The sequence below is a fragment of the Aquarana catesbeiana genome, linkage group LG06 (assembly GCF_042186555.1).
Source record: "Aquarana catesbeiana isolate 2022-GZ linkage group LG06, ASM4218655v1, whole genome shotgun sequence".
In the NCBI taxonomy this organism is placed as follows: Eukaryota; Metazoa; Chordata; class Amphibia; order Anura; family Ranidae; genus Aquarana; species Aquarana catesbeiana.
This window is the reverse complement of record NC_133329.1, coordinates 245,839,827-245,866,111: the sequence shown is the minus strand read 5'-3', so window position 1 is coordinate 245,866,111 and position 26,285 is coordinate 245,839,827. Positions and strand designations below refer to the sequence as shown.

The 26,285-nt window shown below is 44.0% G+C and overlaps 1 protein-coding gene across 4 annotated transcripts in view; it reads left to right on the top strand.

Moving 5' to 3' along the window:
- Positions 1–26,285, top strand: part of TBCCD1 (TBCC domain containing 1) — a 146,146-nt gene that overhangs the window by 29,695 nt on the left and 90,166 nt on the right. For all 4 annotated transcript variants that reach the window (XR_012244973.1, XR_012244972.1, XR_012244974.1 and 1 more), the window contains exon 4: positions 12,087–12,273. Coding sequence is in view for 1 of the 4 variants with exons in the window: in XM_073633129.1 (XP_073489230.1) it covers positions 12,087–12,273 (187 nt within the window). In the remaining 3 variants the exon portion in view is untranslated. The remainder of the gene's footprint in view (positions 1–12,086; positions 12,274–26,285) is intronic.

Here is a 26,285-nt window from a genome sequence, read left to right as displayed (position 1 = left end):
GTTTTTTCCATTTTAGTAATATTGCTTTACGGGCGTAAAAAAGTAGAAGTCCTATAAGGGTCTTAGTTGCTGTGCGGTGCGCTAAAGAGCCCACCAGGCCAAGCAAGCAGACCGGTACAGTCAGCGGGATTGGGAATGCTAACAGTGAGGTTATAAATTGCGTCACCTCTACCCAGAAAGAGTGCACTTTGGGACAGGACCACAACATATGACAGAAACCGGCCTCTACGCCACCACATTTCCAACAGTTAGGGTAGGCCCCAGGATAAATTTTGTTCAGCCGTTGCGGCGTTAAATACACCCGGTGTAGAATCCGGAATTGAATTAAACGGTCCTTCACTGCCACTAATTGAAGAAAAGGGTATTCCCACATATCCTCCCAGTCCTCTGTATCTAATTCAGGGAAGTCAGCCCTCCATTTTTCTTGGAGAGTTTCAAGCCCAAAATGCATTGATGGTAATAGTGCCTTATATATGGTGGATAGGGGTTTTACCAGATCATCATTCCGGAGGAGGGATTCTAAGGTGGAGTGAAAGAGTAATGGTGGTTGAGTTTTGAATTGGGAAGAGAAGGCATGTCTAAGCTGTAGATATCTAAAGAAGTAACAATTGGGTAGGTCATGGTTTTGTTTGAGAGTGTCAAAGGGAAGGATAGCCCCGTCTTTACATATGTGGTCGAGTATCCTAATGCCCCTTGTTGCCCATAGGCTCGGGTCCGGAATAGTGTGAAATTCAGCGAGGAGCGGATTAAGCCACAAGGGGGTATCTGGGGACCATCTGTTTGGTTCTGTTTTGTGTTTACAAACTTGCAATTGCCACACCTTTATCACTGAAGTCATAGAGTGTGTGAGAGTCGCTGGCGCTCTGGGACCTCTGTATAGTGCATTTCTCAGTGATTCAAAGGACCCCAGCGATGCTGCTTCTAGCACCACCGAGGCGTTTGTAACATCAGAGATTACCCAATTATGTGCGTGGACAAGTAGGGCTGCAAAGAAATATTTTTGGAGGTCTGGACAGGCCAGGCCCCCCTCCGTCCAGGGTCTACGGAGGATAGACCTGTTAAACCTGGGGGATCCAGACCTCCATAGGAAAGAAGAAAGGATGGCATCTAATTGTGTAAAGAATTTTTTGGGTATCCATACTGGAGTGTGTCTGATGATGTATAGAAAAATAGGGAGGCACTTCATTTTGAATAGGTTTATTCTACCTATAAGAGATAAGGGCAAATTATCCCAAGCTCTCAGTTTGGATTTAAGGCTTGATAAAAGGGGAGTAAGGTTCAAGGCAATAAAATCTGTCACCTTGGGGGTGATGTTGATCCCCAGGTAACGGATCTTTGAGGCCCAGGACAGGGGTAATGAGGGGTCCGCCGCCTGCTCCGCCGCTGGGTCGATAGGCAGGAGTTGGGATTTTTCCCAGTTGACTTTCAGTCCCGATAAAATTGTAAAACGGGAAAAAATATTAAGAGCTTCTCGAAGGGAGGGCCCAGGGTCATTAAGAAAAAGCACCAAGTCGTCGGCGTATAAAGCTAATTTTTCGACTATGGAGCCCACTCGTATGCCTACCACAGCATTAGAGTTACGAATGGCAGTGGCTAGTGGTTCCATCACCAGGGCGAACAAGAAAGGGGAAAGTGGGCACCCCTGCCTAGTTCCCCGTTGTATCTGGAATTGTTCTGAGAGCATGCCCCCTAGTTTAATTTGTGCTGTCGGGGACTTGTATAGAATGGCGATCCATTTACAGAAGATGGGGCCGAATCCGAAGGCTTGTAGTACTATATGCATGTAATCCCAAATGACTGTGTCAAAAGCCTTCTCCACATCCAAGGCCACCAAGACCCTAGTCTGGGAGGAGGTTGGAGGAAGCTGCAAATGTGTCAACACTCGCCTCAAATTTATGTCTGTGGATTTTCCAGGCATAAACCCAGTCTGATCTATGTTGATAAGGGAGGGTAGTACTTTAACCAATCTAGCAGTGAGAATCTTGGCCAGGATTTTTAAGTCATAATTTAGAAGAGAGATAGGCCTATATGAGGCACAAAGTCTTGGGTCCTTTCCAGGCTTGGGGAGGAGAACTATGTGGGCCTGATACAGGGTAGGTGGAAGAGATCCATTCTCTAGACAGTGTGTGTAGAGGGCTTGTAGCCTAGGGGCCAGCCTCTTTGCGTACGTCCTATACCAATCTCCCGGCAGACCATCTGGGCCCGGTGTCTTAGCAGGGGGAAGGGATGAGATCGCCAACTCAATCTCCAAGGTGGAGATCTGGGCGTCCAGAGCCTCCACATCCTCCTGCTCCAAAGAGGGAAGGGAGAGGCCCCGGATTTCCTCTGTCATGAGTTCGGAAGAGACAGGCAGAGACTGGCTATACAGCTCCCTAAAGTAGTTCCCAAATTCCTGAAGTATGGCTTTCGTGCCCATAATCGTCTCCCCGTCGGGTGTATGTATTTCAGATACCACCGTCTGGTAACGTGGTTCAGCAACTAGATTAGCTAACAGTCTGCCGTTCTTGTCACCTGACTCAAAAATTCTACCGGCCAATAAAGTTACATCATTGTTCGTTAAGGTGGTATAATGGAGGTTTAACTCTCTTCTCGCCTGTGCCAATAGCAGATAGGCCTCCGGGGAGGGGCTACGTGCGAAGCAGTCGGCCGCTTCAGATGCACGGTCTTCGAGTTGTGAAGTCAAGAATTTATAGTCGGCCCTTGCCGCTTTGATGGCCGAAATGTAGTAACCCCTTGTGGTCGCTTTAAAAGCTTCCCATACCGTCTCCACAGAAGCCGTATCCTCATTGGCAGGCCAGTAAGAGTCTAATAATGGAGTGACAATTTCTGCAACCGTTTCATCTTGTATCCACCGCGGAGCCAATCTCCAGGTGCCTGGGTCATTTTTCCCACCCACACCGAGGCGTATCTCCAAGGGGGAATGATCTGATAGCCCCGTCGGTAGATAGGATGTCTCGGATAGCTTTGAGAGAACAGAAGCACTGCCAAACGCCAGGTCGATCCTTGAGCTCGATTTATGAGATGAGGACAAGTGTGAAAAGGCCTTGGCAGAAGCGTGCTTCCATCTCCAGAGTTCGGTGAGGGCGAAAGTATCAGCCCAGTGCCCGAGATCCAAGTTCCCCTTACGTTGTGTGTTAGAGGAGTCAAGGACAGCGTCTAGAATGGAGTTAAAGTCCCCCCCAATTAATACATGAGCAGATTGGAAGGGTGCAAGTTTCTCATAGAGAGTGTATAGTATGGAGAAGTCTACTGGGGGGGGTAGATAGACATTTACCAATGCCCACAAAACTGTATGTATTTCCAGCAATAAAATGATATACCTTCCTCCAGGGTCTGTGATGACCCTGACAACCTTACAGGGAAGAGACTTGTTAATGAGTATTGCTACCCCTCGGGCATAGGTGGAGTAAGTAGCGTGAAAAGCTTGTCGGACCCATGCCCTGCGCAAGGCTAGGACTTTACTGCCAGTCAAATGTGTTTCCTGAAGAAACAATATATGAGGTTTGTGTGTGTTGAGGTATTTAAACAATAAGGACCTTTTGAATTTGTTGTTAAGCCCCCGTACATTCCAAGAGAGCAGCGTAATTTCAGACATTAGTACACCTGTGAAAAAAATTTGTTAGCAGGAGTAATCAGATTAGTAAATAAAGGCAGTAAAACAGTTTCTGGCGGTCTAGTACACAGATAGATCCTGAAGTATGTATATAGAGAGAGCAGTAGAGCGGTGAGCATACTTAAACTGTAGGGAAAAAGATCAACCCTACATATAACAAAAAACTCCCTGCCACGCAGCCTATTCCCCAACATAACTTGGCTTGTAGCTTGATCCCAAAACTAAAATAATAAAGTTGGTGACTTAATGATATTCAAGGGGCATAAAACTAAGCGAATCACGACCCTGGATTGAAGTCACAGTGTTCTATCAGAGTCCATAAATTTGTTTAATTTGTGGCTTAAACTCGTAGGGTAGCCATTTCCGTGGTCAAGCGTTCCTTCTCGATGAGAGGGGACGGGCGGTAATTCCTCCAGGTTGATGGAAAGCACCTGGTCTTCCACTTCTTAGAGAGAAGCCGTGGGGGTCAAGTGTGAACCTCTTGTCGATGTATTCTTGGAGAGGCTCCGGTGCTTACAGGAAATCTGGTAGGATAGAGTTGGCAAGGATGTGGGAAATCCGTGCGTCAGATAACTTTTGTAGGGAAAGTGCTTCATTGCAATTTGATCAGCCAGTCATCAGCATCCGCTGGGTTGTCGAAGAACCGGATTGTTCCGTCATGCTGGACCCGCAGACGGCTAGGGTAGAGCATGCTGTACTTTATGTTCTTATCTCTGAGCCGCCTACGAACATCATTGAAGGTTTTTCTCTTCCGCTGCAAGTCAGCCGAAAAATCAGGGAAAAGGAGCACAGAGGCGTTTCCATATTTGAGTGCAGGGTGTTTGCGAGCTTCAGAGAGAATCCTGTCCCTGTCCCGATAGTTAAGGAAGCGGACCAGAAAAGGCCTGGGGGGATTTCCAGGAATAACACGGCCCGTGGGTACCCGATGGGCCCTTTCTACCACGTAGGTGGGTGGGACGTCTGTAAGGCCCAGGAGGTTTTTAAAAAACTCTTCCGCAAATTCAGCCGGGCGATCCCCTTCCTCTTTCTCGGGTAGCCCCAGGACTCTGATATTGTTGCGCCTGAGGCGGTTTTCAGCGTCATCAGACTTTGCGACAAGGGACTGTACTGTGCGCTGCAGTTCGGCAATGGAGGTGGCATGGGTGGTTGTAAGATCTTCGGTGGCTGATATTCTAGACTCAGTTTCGGACATTCTCCCCCTTATTTTGTCAAGGTCATTTCTTATAAGGTTGCACTCCTCCGCAAGATGGTCAATGCGCACCAGCAATGAGGTCCTGCTCCGTTCGATCGCAGCAAGGATCATGGCTGTACTATCGGGAGGCAATGGGGCTGACATTTCCGCCTCCGGGGCCCCCCCAGGATCCATCTCCATTTCGGCCAATAAAACCCGGAGTCGTCCGATTAGTGTGGGATCCTGCAACGGAGAAGGGGGCGGTGGTAGCCGGAGCGGTGAATTGGCTGCCGCGGTCTTGGAGCTCTTTTTCCCCTTTTTGGAGGAGGAGGAGGACATCTGGTCAGTCTCAAGGGGGGGGGAGCCTTATAGCGGGCGATCGACTTCCAGGTCAGCGTTCAGGGGGCTGTAATCTAGTTCTGCAGCAGGCTATGAACACCAGGGGGTCGCAGCACAAATAGGCAGGTCTTGGTCACTAGCAGCCCTCCACCTCTCAGCAATCCCTCTAGGTAGGGGGGGTAGATGGCTGGGTATATCAGGTAGGGAAGGCCCAGAGCTCAGGGACAGAGGCAGAGGAAGGATGATGCAACAGGGCCCCAAAACAACTCACACTGGCAGTTTACACAGGGCAGCCGAGCACAATGGGTAGGATGGTGTATGGTAAGGCTGGTGAGGCAGATGGGTAGTGTCCGCACTCCGGAGCCCGGGGCAGGCCGCCCGCGCCGCACCTCCGCGGGCCGCGGCGTAGGAAAGAGCGGTGTCCGGCAGGCCTCGCTAGGCCGCACTAGGCCGCGACCGCGATGGACAGTCCCAGCGGCCCGGCCGGCCACCAGGCCTCCCCAGGCAGATGGATGGGCTGGCAGGATGGCGAGGGGAGAGACCCTTACCTCGCGATGAGGCCGAAAACAGCTCCCCCCAGCAGTGCACAGGCCCGGAAGATGGCGGCGGCCGCGGACGCACAGGATCGATGGCCCCTCGGATGGCAGCGGACGGATTCTCCACAATACAGGCCCAGAACTTGGCACACTGTAGAGGGGGACAGGTAGGTAGGTGGATTGGCTGTTTTTATACTTTTTTATGCACGGATGGCTTAGGATGGAGAATAGGATTCCCGGAGCTCTTCACTGACACGTCCGCCGCCGTTCACATCCGGACACGCCCCCAGGGCCTCAATTTTAAGGCACAGCTATAAACATTAACCTTATTCTCCCTGGAGATGAGACATATAACGGAGGATATGATCGTAATATGCAAATATCGAATTTTTGATCCTAGCATAAGGAGGAACCTATTCAGTCTATGGTCTGCTAAGGTGACACTTGGCCACTCTGTGAAGTTGGATGAGAAGTGGTTTAACCTTTAAACCATGAAAGAAGGGGGGGAACGTAGACTCCTCTGCAATAATTCTCTGCAAAATTATTTCAAAAAGTTTTAGCAACTCTACATCATAAACCTATTTAAGTGCAAACTTTTATAAATTCTAAAACCCTTTCACTAATCTATTGTCACCAAAATGGGGTCCTTACGGCTCTTTATTGGATAGATCCTGGCTTCAAGTGTGAATCTTATTCAATAATTATATAGTATCGGTCAAAGAAACACATCTGAAAGACATTTGTATGTGGCATCAATTTATAAAAATTAGTAACCTGTATAGCAAAGTCTCACAGTAATTAGTGGCCTTAAAAGATCTATATATGATTGCAATATAAAAAATTTGAGGTCCTGTGTAGGTGATAAAGGGAACAAGGAAATATTGCCCTTTGTCAGGGACACGGGATATTATCTATAGTTATAAAGTAAGGTATATGTATTTGTATAAATTGTGTAGAAAATTAATAAAAAAGATTAATCACACACATAGGTTGGACTTTGTCTTTTTTCAACCTCATATATATATATATATATATATATATATATATATATATATATATATATATATATATATATATATATATATATATATATATATATATATATATTTAAAAAAAATAAGAATCTAAATGCAGATAAACTAGCAAGGTTTCCCCCCTAAGTGGTGTGCTGACGCATTCATATAATAGTGTTATAAAGGAAAGGGTCAAACAAAGCTAATCAATCTGGCATTTAGCTGAAGTACACACAATCGTGCATAGCAGAGTGCATGAAACATCAGCTATTCAAGTCCAATATCATGCTCTAATGTGTACAATATTAGTATACCCTTTAATTTGTGTGACTGTTCTTGATTTTTGTTGGCACTCAGACTGGTGAATACTAGTTTGTTTGAGATGTTGAATATAGTCGTACACTGCTTTGGTGAGGAGGGGAGAGAAGTAGTGATTACCTATATTACACAGATGGTGGTGTGATTGTGGAAAGTGATTACTCTGCGATTATTCTCTGCATTGTTACATCTTTTTAATGTAGGGGAAATTTATTGCAATGGGAAAATTTTTGCTGCTCCATTCTTCTGCACTCTGTGTCAGAGTTTGCGTAGGGTTTATGGAATCACATTTTCTTTCCCTGACAGTATTGTGGCTTGACTGTTGGCACTTAGGCCCAGGCACCTCATTCTTGGAGGTTTCACATGTGTCCCTCATTCCAGGAAGTGCTGGGTATTTTGTGCCGGCTCCATTGGAGTGGCAGATGAGTGCAGCAAAAGTGAGTATGTGTTTCCAGGGGGTGGTCTTTGGAAGTCGCAGTCCCCAACATATTACTTGACCCAATACAGTTGGTGCAAATGTAATTTTTTTTTAACAGGTTATCTTTTTAACCACTTCCTGTCCATAGGACGTACCTGAACATCCTTGGTTGAGAAGGGTGCCATCTCTGTCATCGCTGCAGCGATGACCAAGATATCATTCTTTAGGGCCAGTGATTTTGCCCAAAATTAAAGTAATCTGAGTGACTGAATTTCTTTTACAGGCGGTGGATAGGGGTTGCCACCCCTGCTGCCTTTTAACAGGCTCTCCTGTGCGATTGAGGAGCCCGTTAAAGATGCGCCTGGTGGCATCATTTTCCTCAGAAATAGTGGGAGGAATCGATGTTCCTCCCACTGTGCGATGTCAGAAATCGAAAGCGACAAGGGTTTTCGTCACTTCTGGTTTCTATCGGTTGTTTGCCGGCCAATGCCGCCTTAGGAAAACTTCAGATTAAACCAATCCACGTTTGGTTTAGAAGATTTCAAGCGCAGAGGAGATGTCTGTGGTCTAATAGACCCCAGATGTCTCGGTGAAGAGGACCTGTGACTGCTTGTTATCACAAGAGATGTTTACTAATGCGTTGTTGTACAGTTGCGGGAAGGAAACTCTGGAGCCATTGCTTTAGTTATTTTTGCATACCTGTTCACATGTTGAGTTTGTGTAATATGTGATGAATAGTAGTGACAATAATAATTTGTCCACTATACAGTAATATAATTAAACAGTGCCACGCAGTACCTATGAAAATTCTCAATTGTGTTGTATCATAAATAAAATACAGTCAAAACAAAAATAGAAAAAAAAATACAATGTGAGCATGTACGTACAAACACGAAATCGTGCTTTAAAGCATAAAAGCAGATGGCACAACAATTGACACATTGGGGGTTATATTTACTAAGGACAAATCCACTTTGCACTACAAGTGCAAAATGCACTTGAAATTGCACTGAAAGTGCACTTAGAAGTCCAGTCCATGTAGATCCGAGGGGGACGTGTAAGGAGATTAACCATCTCAATACAGTGCACTTTCACCCCCTTCCTGCCCAGGCCATTTTTCAGCTTTCAGCGCTGTCACACTTTGACAATAGCGCGGTCATGAAACACTGTACCCAAATGAAATTTTTATTATTTTTTTCCCCACAAATAGAGCTTTCTTTTAGTGGTATTTGATCACCTCTGCGGTTTTAATTTTTTGCGCTATAAACAAAAGAAGAGCGACAATTTTGAAAAAAACACAATATTTTTTACTTTTTGCTATAATATCCAATTTTTTTTTTTCTAAATAAATTTTTTCCTCAGTTTAGGCCGATATGTATTCTTCTACATATTTTTGGTAAAAAAAAATCGTAAGTGTATATTGATTGGTTTGCTCAAAAAGCTATAGCGTCTACAAAATAGGGGATAGATTTATAGCATTTTTATTACTATTATTATTATTTTTTTATTTTTTTTTTACTAGTAATGGCGGCAATCTGCGATTTTACCCCTCTAGCAGCCGAGAAAGGGTTAAATACCACCGCAAAGCGCTTTGCCGGCAGTATAGCCGCGCTGTCCCATTGATTTCAATGGGCAGGAGCGGTATACACTCCGCTCCTTCACCGCTCCGAAGATGCTGCTAGCAAGACTTTTTTTTTTCCCGTCCTGCTAACGCACCGCTCCAGTGTGAAAGCCCTCTGGAGGCAAAGCAGCGGCACTTTCGGGTCGGTTTGCAGGCGCTTTTATTAGCGCAATAGCGCCTGCGAACCGCCTCAGTGTGAAGGGACCCTAAAGGGAATCTTGATCCCCACAAATTTAGTTGATCCGGACACCACAACACCCTTAAGTGCACCACCATCACCTCAGTGTACAATATAAAATCCTACCAGAGTTAGTGGACACATTTATAAAGTGTTCCTAAACCCATCACAGTAAAATTAGTCTGTATATGCAGTAAAGCATGTTTGGTATACTCACTGTGGAACCTAAGAGGTTAAACCTTTGCATTGTGTAAAAAGGCTATTTGATCCTGTCTTCTCTGATTCTCCACTTTTTACTGTCCCCAATCCATCTGCTGATAGCACAGAGCCCTGTGAGGCACTCTGCACATGCTCAGTTTGGTGTGTATTGCTAGAGAGAGTTTTTTTTTTTTTTTTTTTTTTTTTTATTATTATTACTATTTGGGTGAGGGTAAATGTAATCAGCACTGTCCAGACAGTGATGGTGTGAGAAATTGCTGCCATAAAAAGTAACACAGTATACCGTTTAACCACTTAAAGACCAGGCCTCTCTTTCAGACTCTGTGTTTTACAAGTTAAAAACAAGTTTTTTTTGCTAGAAAATTACTTAGAATTATACATTTTTTTTCCCTTACACCCTAGAGAATAAAATGGTGGTCATTGCAATACTTTTTGTCGCAACGGATTTGCGCAGCGGTCTTACAAGCGCACATTCACATTTTGAATAAAAAAATAAGACAACAGTAAAGTTAGCCCAATTTTTCTTTTTTTATATTGTGAGAGATAATGTTACGCCAAGTAAATTGATACCCAACATGTCACACTTCAAAATTGCGCCCGCTCGTGGAATGGCGTCAAACTTTTACCCTTAAAAATCTCCATAGACGACATTTAAAAAAATTCTACAGGTTGCATGTTTTGAGTTAGAGGAGGTCTAGGGCTAGAATTATTGCTCTCGCTTTAAGGATGGCGGCGATACCTCACATGTGTGGTTTGACCACCATTTTTCATACGCGGGCGCTACTCACGTATGCGTTCGCTTCTGTGCACGAGCTTGTCGGGATGGGGCGCTTTAAAATTTTTTTTTTTTTCTTATTTATTTTACTTGATTTTATTAATTTTTACACTGTTTGAAAAAAAAAAAAAAAAAAGGTCACTTTTTTTTATTCCTATTACAAGGAATGTAAACATCCCTTGTAATAGAAAAAAGCATGACAGGTCCTCTTAAATATGAGATCTGGAGTCAAAAAGTCCTCGGATCTAATATTTGGACATAAATGCAAGAAGTATAAAAATTTTTTGTCATTTTTGCCCTTTAAGACGTATGGGCGGAGCTGACGTTTTGACGCCGCTTCCGCCCCGGCTATGGTATGGAGACGGGTGGGGGCCATCTTCCCCTCACTCGTCTCCATATCCAGCTACGGACAGGTCCCGATCGCCTCCGCCGCTGCCAACGGCTCAGGTAAGAGGCGAAGGGCGCAGGAGAGTGGTGGGAGAGGGGTAGCCCCTCTCCCGCCGCCGATAATGGTGATCTTGCGGCGAATCCACTGGCTGAAAAGATGGATACCTCGATTGTGGCAGCAGCTGCTGCCGTTACCGAGACATCCATCTTTAAAGTGCCGACATATATGTACAGGAGCCGGTCGGCAAGTGGTTAATATTGACTAAGGATTGGTATTGTGCATATATAGCAGCAGTGACATGGACATTTTTAAAGCTGTGTAGAGGATGGTGCATATGTTTATGAAGGGTTGGGACATTTGTACAGGGAGTAGTGACTGCAGTGAAGAAGACCTTGTCATGATTTATTAAAAAATTACTTCTGGTCCTCGACTTGTACTGCAGACTCATGGCAACCTCAGTCACACCCTCTACTGAGCTAGTTCTGCTATCTTTGCTCCCTGCACCGCTTAAATAGGTAAAAAAAAAACACTTTCTGGTGGCTGCTAGAACGGTTCTGCCCAGACATTGGTAGTCGACGAGCATGCCTTCCCTGGGGGATTGGGCAATTGAAGTGGACCAAATCAGTAGATTGGAATGAATGTTGTCATAGGAAACGGGTAAAGAGGAGGAATTCTCTAAGACCTGGACTTCGTGGTGTGTTTCGATATCCCTCAGAATTTATTCCATGGGCCTCAGAGGACTCCACCGACGCACCTGAGTAGCCAGAGTGGAATGTCTCTCTTAATCTCTACATTCCTTACTGCCTTGACCCCTCTATCCCCTCTCTCTCTTTTTCTCCTGTACCTTTAAATGTTGCAGTGTTACATGATCACCTAAATCACAATCTCTAGTCTCATCAGACCGGAACGGTGGCACACACAGCTTCCCCCTCAGAGAAAACATTCAGAAAAGACCTAGCTTACTTGTAATGAGTGGGCACCACTCGTTGAGTAGATAGTGGTGCTCACCTACCCTTAATAAGCCAGGTTAGACTCTGTCGGTATACAGGCTTATATACCACACTAAATTAATTGAAGCTCACAAATGATCTAAACCAAGAGACGGTATGACACCAGTGTTGCAAGGATGCATATTTCTGTTTGTGTTATTGAATGACATATGTCTACTGTACAATTTTTCTATCTCAATTTTTCTTTCTCAAAAAAATAAGATTGAATTAAAAATCACTTCTACTGCATAGGAGCATATTGTCCTCTACCTTGTTGCTACTATCGCCTTTTCCTAGATGTACTTTCCAATGGTAAGATGTCCTAACTTTTTGAATGAGCTTAAGCCATGGCTTGAAGCCCACTGGCTCCAGGCATCATCTTAAGCACATTGCTCTGCTGAGGACAGGCACACCACAGCTCAAGATGCTTTATTTGGTGTATTTATATTTAGATATGGTTTGTAATAAAATATGTTTAAAACCTTACTTGTTTTTCATTTTGTTTTAGTTGATGGATCGAGTAGAAGGGCAAAGATTGCTTGCAACATTTACAAAGTTCCACCTGGTAATCAAATGGTTGTCATGAGTCACATATGCAGACAAACATTGGCAAAAAGTTCTGAAACACTGGTCAATGCACGTGTAAAAATAGTTAACTGCAATGAATCCTATATATATCTGTTATCTCCTTTAAGGTGAGATTGTTATACATAGTTTTAATTTGGTAATATTTTAATAGAAAAAATTCTGTACATATATTGTATTTAAATACTAAGTATCTTCAATCAAATTGATCAAATATTTTAGCATTAATACCAAATTACAAGCTTTGTCTTTTTTTAGTAACAGGAAATTTTTATAAACATTTGTTATCTTCCTTTTCAAGTTTTATTTTTCATTTTAGCAGTGTTGTAGCTGGACAACTTGGATATGGGGATATTGGGACACATCTGGATACTTTAGCACAAAGTTATGCCTGTTCTGGGTTTTTTTAAACATCAAGCGTTTCTGAAATTTGGTGACTTTTAATACTTAAGGCATTTTAAAGAATAATAAAAACCCAACTAGTCATAAAAATGTCCCTTCCCCCTCCTAACACATGTGCTGTCTAACCTGTGTAAAAAAAGTTGCATATACTTTTTTACAGGGGATAGTCCTCAAACGGTTGGGAAAGCCTGGAGTGATGACGTCACCCATAGGCTCCCATGTTCCTGCCATTGTTGGCGCTCCCTCCTTTCCTCGGCAGCTGGCTGACACAGGAGCTGGATCACATGACCGGACCAGAGTGGGCTTAAAATGGGTAAGTATATGCGCTTCAAGTTTTCTTTCAGGTTCTTCAGTCACCTTGACTGGCCAGGTTGGGATGTAACTCCAGAGCATGCGCACTGAAGTTCATCCATCTTGACAGCTGACAGATGCTGGGATTTTACATTGAGCTTAACATGCACAGCTAAGTGTATATAGAAGAAATGGGAAGATAAGGAGAAGAGACATAGAGTGCTCATTGTACTTCTGTTTGTTGAAGCGCCTCCACAGGCCTTTTCAGACAATCCTGGGATCAAGGAACTTAAGCTTTGGATGCTGGCTGAACCTCCTTCAGCTTTCTTAAGATTCCAGGAAATTAGAGCTTGTTATCATTGTGCCCTGATCTTTGCTATATTGCTGCTTTAGTACCCATTAGTATATTAGTAAAGTAATCTGATGAGAATCAAGAACATGGAAAGTTTTTATGACCTACCCGCATATTGCACAGAGCAGCTCCGATCCTCTGCTCCCCGTGTCCCCCCACCGGCGGTGTTCCTGGCCCTTCACCCTGCCTAGTACCCCCATAGCAAACCACTTTCCGCGGGGGCACTTTTGCGTGCTCGCTTCCGAGCCCTGCTGTGTGTGTGTGTGTGTGTGTGTGTCCACCAAAAGTGAGCTCTATTTGTGTGTAAAAAAAAAAAAAATTATAAAAGATTCATATGGATGCAATGTAGTATGACCGCGCAATTGTCATTCAAAATTCTGCAAGCTGAAAATTGTCCTGGGCAGGAAGGGGGTGAAAGTACCCAGTAGGTGAATGGTTAAGGTAAAAAAAAAAACACACACCTGCTTTTACGACCACTTTAAACTGATGTCAAAAGCACTGTGCATTTGACCATCATCACTGGCCACTAATGTATCCAGACACATGGGTTGATTTACTGAAGAAGTAGTTAACCAGGGAAAGTATATTAATAAGCTGAAGTGTTCACTTTGAATAGCAAATTATGTTCCAAAGAACTTTTAAAGTGAATTTTGGTAGCGCACGATTGGGTTTAACCACTTGCCTACCAGGCCAATTCTGACATTTCTCTCCTACATGTAAAACTCATATTTTTTTTTTTTTGCTAGAAAATTACATAGAACCCCCAAACATTATTGTATACGTTTTATAGCAGAGAGCCTAGAAAATAAAATGGCAGTCATTGCAACTTTATATCTCGCACGGTATTTGCGCAGAAATTTTTCAAATGCATTTTTTTTTTGGGGGGGGGGGGGGGACAATTTCATGCTTAAGGGAAAAAAAAAACAAAACGTAAAGTTAGCCCAATTTTTTTGCATAATGTGAAACATGTTACGCAAGTAAATAGATACCTAACATATCACGTTTCAAAATTGCACACGCTCGTGGAATGGTGCCCAACTTTGGTACTTAAAAATCCCCGTAGCCGACGCTTTAAAATTTTTTACTGGTTACATGTTTTGAGTTACAGAGAAGGTCTAGGGCTAGATAGCTCACTTGTGATTTCAACACCGTTTACATATGTTGGCGTGACTTACATATGCGTTCGCTTCTGCGTGTGAGCACACAGAGATAGGGGCACTTTAAAAATGTTTTATTTTTTTTTATTTAACTTTTATTTCTCTAGTTTGACACAAGGAATGTAAACATCCCTTGTAATAGGAATAAGCATGACGGGTCCTCTTTACAGTGAGATATGGGGTCAATAAGTCCCCTCTAGGCTGGGAAGCCTGAAATAAAAAAAATAAAAAAAATAAATAAAAACCCCCACGATCTCCGCTTCCCAGCCGAGGCGGTGCCATTTTTCGAATGCAGAGGCTGGGTGTGACGTCATAACATCTCGCCTGGCCTTCGAGTGATCATAGAGACTCCGGGGACCATCTGGTCCGCTGGAAATCTCTATGGTCAGCATCCGAGGCCGGCGGATCCCTTCTCCGGTTCGCCGATTTAGCAGTGGCGAGCAGCCCGGAGAAGCACCGGATGGAGGGGGATGTCCCCTCTCTCTGTCCGTAACAACGATCAAAAGGCTGAAAAGCCACTATGAACATTCTTATGGTGTAGGGCAGAGATATGCAAAGTCCCATCATGCCTTTCCCTCTGGGTGTCATGCTTGTGGCTGTCAGTCTTGCTATGCCTTATGGGACTTGTAGTTCTGCAACAGCTGGAGGTCCACTAATTGTATATCCCTGGTGTAGGAAATCGCTGGCTGAAAAAGAATATATCTGAATGATGTCTGTAACTGCAGGCATCTTTCAGATATCACCGCTCAAAGTCAAGGACGTCATATGATGGCTGGCGGGCGGGAAGCGGTTAAAGTGAAAAGAGCTTCACTTTTATTTACTGAAGTTCATTCTTCAAAGTGAAAATACACTTTACAAAGTTAACACGGGTTACATACCCTGCAAATGACCTCCTCTGTAACTGTAAACATGTAACTTGTAAAAAATGTTACAGTGACGCCTATGGAGATTTTTAAGTACTGAAGTTTGGCGCTGTGACAGACCTAGCCAGGGCAGGGGCTTTTGGAGAGTATTGAATGCTAGCCTCTTGCCTACTGATTATGGGCCCTGTATTTTAAGGGAACAATACTCTGTGAGGTGTATGCCTGGGGACCTTGAAGTAATGTTACTTTGGATTCAAGTCCATGTCCCCCCAAAACACACAGACTCTGGGAACCCTGTATATGCCATATTAGAAATAGTGACTGCTTCATAATGTTGGGACTCATAGAAGATGCTGATGTCATCAACTCTAGCCACCTGTCTGTCTGTTGTCTGCTATAATGTGTTTATTGTAAATAAGGCTAGTGTGGGCTCTGAGTCTTTTCACCCATTGTTTGTGTTAATTTGTTAACGAGCAGGGTCCTCTGATCCCTCCTGTATTGATTTGTATTGTAAGTGTACTGTCTGCCCCCATGTTGTAAAGCGCTGCGCAAACTGTTGGCGCTATATAAATCCTGTATAATAATTAGTTGTGCTATTGTGTGAAGAATTTCTGTGTTGATATTTATGATGTGTATTGTATAGTCAGTGAGCTAGGAGACAAGGCTAGGACCTGGTCTCCTAGTTTGGAAATGATTAGTTAATTAGCTCATGTTAATTTATGTTTCTGGTTACAAGTCTATTGTTAGAGTAGTATGAGCAGGAGTGGGGGGGGGGGGGACGACCTCCTTTCAACTGTATATAAGACTGTATTCTTGTTCTAATAAACAGTTCGTGGTGAGCAACCAAACAAGTATTGCCTTGTTTGTGGTTGTCAGCGGTTGGAATATCTGATATCTATATTCAGAATGGGAGGAAGCAGTATATGACGAAAGCACTCAAGTGGAGTGCGGGGCGTTCTGTTACAGATGCCATTCCACAAGTATGCGCAATTTTAAAGCGTGCTATATTGGGTAACTATATTCTATATCTGTTATCTTTACACAGCGTAATATCTAGGGGTGATGGAATCGCTGCATGCGGTATCGATTTATACAACCAGAAAATCGATTGTCGAGTGACAGCATCCCGACATGCCCGCCCCTCCCGGGAAAGCGCTCCGAGCGTATTGGTAAAATTACTGTGTTTTAATAATTCCCGTGTTACAATCAGTGAAGTGCTATGTGCTTTTTTAAAAAAATATGGAACTTCATACCGAATTTCACAGTACAATGCATGCTGCTCATGTGACTGTCCGGCCCGGTCCGCCTCTCACGTCTCATGTCTCTCCTGATGTCAGCGGGGAATTCTCAGCCCCGCCCGCTGACTGTAGGGGCAGGCGGGGCTGAGAATTCCCCGCTGACGTCAGGAGAGACATGAGACAAGAGAGGCGGGTCGGGCAGGGCAGTCATATGAGTGGCATGTATTGTACCGTGAAATTCGGTATGAAGTTCCATATTTTTTTAAAAAGCACATACAGCGGGGCACTTCACTGATTGTAACACGGGATTTATTAAGACACAGTAATTTTAACAGTAAGTAGAGTACAAATGTGTTTGTACTCTACTTACACCTTGTACACACTCCGTGCTGACATTTCCCCGGCTTCCCCTTTGCACATTCCACTGTGTTAACTCCTAGTGTGCTGGAAGGTGCAAACAGGAATGCCAGGGTACGGTCTTTCAGCCCCAGTGGTGGCCCGTGCATTGTGGGGGGGGTTAGTGAAGTGGTGGCTGCGTTTGATGGGCACAAGTGAAGCTGCAATTGATGGGGGAGGTTCAGTATTTTTCAGTTTGTTTGCGTCCCCCCCCCCCCCCCCCCAAAACTTTTGAGCACCAGCTGCCACTGGTCAGCACAGAGACAGTACAGGGAACTTCACAGGGCTGTTTGTCACCTGTGGATTGTAATCCCTCCTGACCTGCCAGCAGCAGTGTGTGTGAATGTCTGTACCCTGTAGTGCACCAGATTAGTGCACTTTTTAATTGAGTGAGGTTATTTTTATATCAAAGCGGAGTTCCAGTCGTTTGTTAAGTCAGCAGCTACAAAAAAAGGTGTATCTTCTGACTTTTTTTATTAAAGACACTCACTTGTCCCACAGTTCAGCGACGTGGCCCCCCCAAACCCTCCCTTCTCTCCCCGCCTATCCACGGCGCTGGCAATACTACTGTGGGCATCCAGCTGTGACAGCTTGCAGCTTCACAGCCAGGTGTGTATGTCTCACTGCGCTGTCCTGCATAGCCAGGCAATCTTTTGGGACCTGTGATGTGTCCCAGAAGATTGCAGGGAGGAAGGGCGGCCCAAGCGGAAGTGGGAGCTCGTCAGGAATCGTTCACCAGATAATCCGAATCGGATCGTGAGACCAGTGAAGATGCGCACCTCTAGTTATATCTTTCATATTATACAAAAAATATCGGGCTAACTTTACTGTCTTCTTTTTTTTTTTTTTTTTTTTTTTTTTTTTATATTTTATTTTATTCATGAAACCGTTTTTCCAAAAAAAAAGCATTTCAGAAATTGTTGCACAAATACCGTGTGACATATAAAGTTGCAATGATCACCATTTTATTCTCTAGGGTGTCTGCTAAAAATATATATAATGTTCAGGGGTTCTAAGTAATTTTCTAGCAAAAAAAATAGATTTTTACATGTAGGAGAGAAGTGTCAGAATTGGCCTGGGTGGCAAGGAGTACATTGCCATAAGTAATATACAAATAATTATATATTGTTTAAGGTAATTTACTATATTTTCAAAATCTGTACTCAAGCAGGTGGCTTAACGGACAAATTACTGAAGTTTTAAGTTAATCACTTCAGCCCCGGAAGATTTGGCTGCAGAATGACCAGGCCATTTTTTGCGATTCGGCACTGCGTCACTTTAACTGACAATTGCGCGGTCGTCCGACGTTGCACCCAAACAAAATTAACATCCTTTTTTCTCACAAATCAAGCTTTCTTTTGGTGGTATTTTATCGCTTCTGCGGTTTTTCTTTTGCGCTATAAACAAAAAAATAGCGACAATTTTTCAACAATATTTTGTACTTTTTGCTGTAATAAATATCCCCATTTTTTTTTTTTAAGCAAATTTTTTCTCAGTTTAGGCCAATGTGTATTCATCTACATATTTTCGGTAAAAAAAAATCACAATAAGCGTATATTGATTGGTTTGCGCAAAAGTTATAGCATCTACAGGCTGCATGACGGGCACTGGCAGGCTGCATGACGGGCACTGGTGAGGCTGCATCTGAGGGGCAAACGCGGGCTGCATGACAGGCACTGGTGAGGCTGCATTGATCTCTTGTATCATGTCCCCAGTCTCTGACCATCTCCTGTACCATGTCCCCAGTCTCTGACCATCTCCTGTATAAAAATATTTTTAAAAACAGTCACTTTCGGTATCGGTGCTGTTTCGGTTTTCGGCCTAGTGTATTTTTCATTTTCGGTATCTGTTTCGGCACAAAAAAACCCATTCGGTGCATCCCTAGCTATGATGGTTCGCGGGATCGTGCCAACCTTCTGCAGTATACTGAAGGCGGCTGGTCGGCAAGCGGTTAATAAAGAGATAGCAGTGATTGTTTCACAGTGCCAACATCCAAATATAAGGATATGGAAAGAAAGGGATTCCCCTTCTTGGGATAGGACTTTAACGGCACTTAGATATGGTCACAGAACAATAGAATAGAAAAAGGTCAAAATGTATTGAAAATACATACGGTAGATAAAAACATAGGTCATTGAGTGTACATTTCACAACGATTTGCAGTATCGGTTATGGTTGATATGTACACTCCATGACACCTATGTTTTTATCTATGTATTTTCAATAAATTTTGACCTTTTTCAATTCTATTGTTCTGTGACCATATCTAAGTGCTGTTCCCAAGACGGGGAATCCCTTTCTTTCTATATCTGAAATTTGAAGTTATAACTTCCAACCAGTAATTTCACAATAAATAGATATTAAATTATGTTATAACATATAGCATAATATATGATTTAGCTTGATTTATAACAGTACCTTTTCAACAGCAGCAGATTCTCATTCTCCCTCTTAACTGTGTGAGAAAAACATGGGATTGTGGGTAAATCCTATACCCATAAACCAATGTTTTTCCTTCTAGTTAGGAGGGCTGGGCTGGAAGGGAGCATTTGTCTTTTAGATACATGCCCCCTTCTACAATACTTCAGTAAGAGGAGAGCCTCCACTGCAGTATTTTTATTGGACAACTTGGTCCAATGGTACTTTACCATTGGTACCAGACTCCAAGCTGTCCATTGAGCTCAGTGCCTCTGACACTGAGGAGAGGCACTGTGAGCTTATCCTCCTCAGTCGGCTGCAAATGGAGTGTGCCAGCTTGTATTTAACCACTTACGAACTGCCCACCGTCGTCATACGGCAGCTGTTTCACGTGGAATACCATTGTTATAGCAGCAGATAACAGCCATAACCTCGTGTTTTAAACAGCAGGTGGTTTGCTTTCAGATAAAAGTGGTCTTTGCGGTGGATTCGCCCCAAGATCACTTTTATCGGGGGCGGGAGTGGTACCGCCGCTCCCCGGTGGTCTCTGCCGCTTTACCGGAGGCGTCGTTAGCGGCAGAGACGATTGGGCCCTCTCCCCTGGGAGGCTGGATGCTGAGTGAGGGAATGATGGCCCCCACTTGGCTCCATACCATTGGATGACGGAAGCGGCGGTCAAACGTCACTTCCGCCCAATGGTGTTAAGGAAGAATTTTTTTTTTTTTTTTGCATTTAAGTGTAAATGTGAGAGGTCTTTTTGACCCCAGATCTCACGTTAAAGAAGTCCTGTCATGCTTTTTTTTCTATTACAAGGGATGTTTCATTCCTTTTTTAAATGGATAGTTTAAAAAATAAAAATAAAAAGTAAAATGCATAAGGGAAGAAAAAAAGTAAAGCGCCCCGCATATGAAAACTGTGTTCAAACCACACATGTGAGGTTTCATTGCTATCATTAGTGAGAGCAATAATTCTTGGAAAAACCTCCTCTGTAACTCAAAACTGGTAACCTGTAGAATTTTTTAAAAGTCGCCTATGGAGATTTTTAAGGGTCAAAGTTTTGCGCCATTCCACAAGCGGGCGCAAATTTTGAAGCATGACTTGTTGGGTATCAATTTACTCGACGTAACATTTATCTTTCACAACATAAAAAAATTTTGGGCTCCAATGGGCTGAGCTATGCCCCTTTTTTTGTGGGGTGTGTGTGTGACAGGGGGCCTATGTTATGGTAGGGGCCTGGTGCTGCAGCTCCAATAACCCCTATGTTAACCCAGCTATAACCTGCAAAGAGGGGTTTTTTCCATGGTGTTGAGCAAAGGTTTTTAATGCCCGTGTGGTCCTCCCCAAATACTGGAGACCACATGAACAACGTAAAAGATACACGCGGATGGTATAATTTTTAGAGGTAACACTTGAGGGAAAAAAGGAGGTGCAAATAGTTTTAGTTTTTAATACTTTGCATCTCCTGCATGGATAGGATCCAATGAGGTTTTCAAACATTTTATTTTTAGGGGTTTGTACTACTAGATTAGGTGCTAGCACATCTCTAAGGGAATGTGCCTTCTTAAAGATTATCTGTGGACTTGCAGGAAGTGCTGGACCTAAAACATTCTCTTCCTTTAAAATATTCCAGTGTGTTCTCAAGACACCATTGACCCAACGATGATGGGGCAAAAAGGCCAATTCGTGTTTGTTGATAACCAAATCTCTCTCCTTTTATTTTTTATTTTTTTTAACAGTGTAAGTTTTTGTTCAAGTCTGCAGAGTATAGAGTTCAGTATAAAAGTACAAAAGGGAAAGAAAAAGAATTAAGAATTACAAAGAATAAGTAACCCTATAACAACAGTATCTCATGCTCTCTAAAAAGAAAGAGGGGCAATAAGCCCAATGTATAGTGCAACATCAATATGAAATAACATTACAGAGGGAATCGTTTGAGAATAAAGTCCTGACAGCGGTCTAGAGAGATCTTTGGAAGACAACAGCTTTTCTAAGGGGTCAGAGGTCAGTATGATGCTACAAGGAAATTGTGCAGCAGCTGCATGCTGCAATTGTAGAAATAGGAAAAACCTATGGTTGGGCAATCGATAGTCTTGCAGCGTATTAAAGGACAGAAGAGAGCCTGTGGCATAATGTTTCAGTAGCGTAATGTCTGGACCATAGGGAAGGATCTGGGATTGTGTGGAAGTGAGAAAGATTGGGATTGCCTTACAGGGGAGTAAACAGAGTATTGAGAAAGTGTGACAGCAGTGTTGTTTCTGGATTGTGCAAACCACCATTGAACCGTTACAAGGACGACCCCCCAGTAATACAGTATAGCACGAAATTTGGGAGAGCTAAGCCGCCACGGTTAAGCAGAAGGTACAAAGTGGACTTGGCTATTCTAGGGAGGCATCCGGCCCATAAGGAGGTAATTGTTTTTTCTTTATCGTACATCATGGGACACAGGGCCTAAGTAATTCCTTAATGGGTTATAGACCACCTTTAGATGATGGAGACTGGTATACCCAATCCAGGAAGTTCACCAGGAGCACATCAGTTTTTTCGCCAGTGTCTAAGGTGTGGGTCACGAGTGAAGATGTGCTCTTAGGAGCTCCAGGAGAGATCCATGCTGGATTTAAATAGCCTCCATAGACCAGATCCATCCAAAGGGCCACTGAGGCCTAAGTGGATGGTACCTGGGGCCTCGTATCTGAAGCACAAGGTTTTTGCCTGTAACGCCTCTCTTTGTAGGGCTGGACCTTGGGAACCCAGGGCTTAGGTCTTGCTACATTACCTAAAGCTTTCCTGGTGGTGTGCTTTACAGGTCCAAGGGAGTTGGAACCCCGATATCTAGGGACCCGGTCCTTGAAGGTTTGCTAAACGCAGCCCGCCGTGATGGGTGAAGGTTGGATTGTCTGTTAATTCAGCAAATCCTGCGGCGGGGATAAGGTAATAGAATAAACTTGGGTACTAAAAACACCTATGTATTCTTCTTTAAGGGAAAAAATGTTGTCATGCCTTAATTCTCCACTAGAGGGAGTCTATGCACATACCTTAATCTGTTGTCTTCCCTGTAAAGCTCAATCAGTCTCTGTGTGGCCGCAGCAGCGTGTACAAGAGGATTTTTTTCTCTCAGGTAAAAGAAATCTGCCAAATGTTTTTCTTTCTCCCCCCTGAAGGGACCGGAGGGTTAGGGGAACATCAGTGCTGTACCCCCCCCGTTGAGGTCCTGCTGCACTGATGATGCTATTATGTACTGTTTTTAATGCTGTTTTGTTTGCCTGCTGCTCGGCCCCGCCCACCCCCCCCCTCGGTTGGGTCTGTAGACCCGAAAATGCCGCCCACAAGTGCGGGAACATTTTAAATGAGAAAAGGGGTGGAACTTTTTTGAGGGGGCGGGGCCTAAGCGCAGTGCCGTGAAACATCCATGAGGACACACTGCAGACTAAAACAAATAAAACCACTGCTGGGACAATCTCTCTTCAGCTGGTGAGGAGGAAAGAAGCAGTCTGCACACAGGGACACAAGAGCTGTGGGACACGTGAGGGTTGCAAACGGGCATTCCTGATACAGGAAGGACACCTTTTTCCCAGCACTAGGCTGAACTTTATAGCGGCTTTAACCACTTCAATACCGGGCCTATTCTGGCACTCCTCTCCTACATGTAAAAACCATCTTTTTTTTTTTTTGCTAGAAAATTACTCAGAACCCCCAAACATTATATATGTTTTTTTTTTAGCAGACACCTAGGCAATAAAATGGTGGTCATTGCAACTTTTTATCTTGCATGGTATTTGCGCAATAATTTTTCAAACGCCTTTTTTTTGGAAAAAAAAAACGGTTTCATGAATTAAAAAATAACAAAACAGTAAAGTTAGCTCAATTTTTTTGTATAATGTGAAAGATGATGTTACGCCAAGTAAATAGATACCTAACATGTCACGCTTTAAAATTGCGCACACTCATGGAATGGCACCAAACTTCGGTACTTAAAACTTCGGTACTAAATCTCCATAGGTGACGCTTTGAAAATTTTTACAGGTTACCAGTTTAGAGTTACAGAGGAGGTCTAGTGCTAGAATTGTTGCACACGCTCTAACGCACGCGGCGATACCTCACGTGTGGTTTGAACGGCGTTTACGTATGTGGGCGGGACTTGCGTGTGCGTTCGCTTCTGAGCGCAAACTACTGGGGACGGGCATTTCTTTCTCCGGGCCCCCGATGGCACAGTTGAGCCCGGAGAATCAGCGGATGGCGGTGGGAGGGAGGGACGTCCCCTCCCTTCGCCTATAAGAACGGAATGGTTAAATGTCATGACTATATTCAGCGATTAAGTGCAATTGTATAGTGCCTCTTTTTCTGTGCTTAGGACTATGCCTACTAAAAAAAACACCACAAAGACCAAAAAGGTACTAAAGGTTTCACCCCCAGGCGATAGGATCTCAAGTCGCATTTCCACGCTGTCATCCTCGCCTGAGTTACCAGCTATGGCAAGCCAGCGTCAGCCATTGGAACAAATTGATGGTGCAACTGCTTCTCACATCTCAGCCCCTGTATACGTGACTGAAGTTGTCCTTTCTTCCACCCTGCAGGGTCTGGAAGGAAGATTAGCGGCTTTAATCTCATCCTCCATTCAAATGGATAGGAAGTGTGCTAGATCTCCCTCTCCCACATTAGAACCTTAGCAAGTGGAACAGTGAGCACAGGATGAGGTGTTACCCTCAGGCGAAAAGGAGGAAAAACAAACCAATGATTCCTCTGCGGAGGAAACGATAGATGAACTTTTTTCAGCCTCTCAATCTGAGAAATTGCTGATACAGATACAATCTCTTACGGAGATGATTCGATCTACTTTCATGCTACCTCTAACGGAGTCTCCTGGAAGCTCGGTTTCTTCTTTGAGTTCCTTAAAACCTTCTCAACCTTTGCATGCGTTTCCTGCACAAGAACAGCTTATTTTTGCTGAATGGGATCACTTGGATAAGCATTTTCTATCCCCTGGAGGAGAAATACTCCAAAAAATGGAAAGTACCAGGAGTTGACGCTGCGATTTCCAGTGTGAATAAAGGCCTAACTTGTCCTGTAGACAATGCACAAATGCTTAAGGATCCAACCGATAAAAAGTTAGAATCCCTGTTAAAATCAACTTTTTCCTTGGCAGGTGCCATTACTCAGCCTACAGTTGCTGCAATAGGCGTCTGTCAATCCCTAAAGGACCAATTTAAACAGGCCCTTAGAGATGTTCCTGCACAACAAGCTCGGGAATTGGCTGAACTACCAAAAGCATTGTGCTATGCCATTAAAGATTCTATTCACCAGGTGTCCCGCCTTACGCTTGTGCATATGCGTAGAATCCTGTGGTTAAAAAATTGGTCAGCTGAAGCACCATGTAAAAACCTCCTAACTGGGTTCCCTTTTCATGGGGAGCGACTATTTGGAGAAGACTTGGACAAATATATCCAAACAATTTCTAGTGGGAAAAGTACTCTTTTGCCAGTCAAAAAGTATAAGCGCCCTCCATTTAAACGGGCTCTTTCCCCTGCGCCAGGGGCTTCCGCCTCTAGGCAGTGGCAGAAAACCTCAGGGTCAGACCCAGACTCAAAAGAAGTCCTGGGGTCGGAAACCTGCAAAGCAGAATCCTAAAGCCTCATCATGAAGAGGCAACCCCTCCTCACCAAGGTGGGGGGAAGACTTCTGCAGTTTTCAGAATAAATTAAGAAAAAAGACCATCCATAATAGTTGCCAACATCCCTGAGATTAGAGATAGAAATACCCCCAAAATGGTGGAACTTTAACGGCAACAAGAGTATAATAAAAATATGTAATTTATTCAAAATATACAAAATACCATACACAAAGAATAACAATATATATACATAGAAAAATAGATACAAAATTTATATAGAACCACTAAAAGCAATGATGTTGAGTGGTGGTGTTATTCGTTAATTCGTCCAGATGGGCCGACGCGTTTTGGGACTACACACACGTCCCTTCATCAGGGGCAGGTCGTGGAGCAAAATCACACTATACACTGAAATTTAGAATTAAGAATATTAGATACTATATAACATGAATAAATTGTTGCTTTAAAATGAGAGACATCCAGCATAGTAATCGCATAAAGAAACATACCCAAACAAATCACCATAAAAGTCTCACTGCTGAAATCCTGGCGGCGACCATAAAAGAAACCACCACTCCAGAGCCCAAAAGAGCAAAGAGGTGGGCAGCAGGTCCCCCCTTATCCACACTGATCCACCCAATGGCACCGATCAGGGAAACATCACATGGAGGACCAAATAAAGGCTTGTACCCCAAAAGTTAATCAGGTTGGGATCTATAAAAATATGTATAAGAGAATAAATATAGATATATAGATATAGATATATATCTATATCTATATCGTATTTATCGGCGTGTAACACGCACTTTTTTCCCCTTAAAATCAGGGGAAAATCGTGGGTGCGTGTTATACGCCGATCCCCGCTATTTTGTGATCTATCGGAGCGATCCCCGCCGACATTCACATAGCGTGTAGTTTTAAATATGGCGCTGCGGAGCTCGGAGGGACTCGGCGGCGCTGAACGAGCGCCGCCGAGAACACAGTGACTGGGCGGAGCCGAGATACACATAGCCGAGGGTTCTCGGCGCCGCTCACAGTCACGCCCAGTCCCGCCATTGGACCTGTGTTATGTCCATCATAGGGACTGGGCATGACTGTGAACGGTGCCGAGAACCCTCGGCTATGTGTATCTCGGCTCCGCCCAGTCACTGTGTTCTCGGCTCCGCCCAGTCACTGTGTTCTCGGCTCCGCCCAGTCACTGTGTTCTCGGCTCCGCCCAGTCACTGTGTTCTCGGCTCCGCCCAGTCACTGTGTTCTCGGCTCCGCCCAGTCACTGTGTTCTCGGCTCTGCCCAGTCACTGTGTTCTCGGCTCTGCCCAGTCACTGTGTTCTCGGCTCCGCCCAGTCACTGTGTTCTCGGCTCCGCCCAGTCACTGTGTTCTCGGCTCCGCCCAGTCACT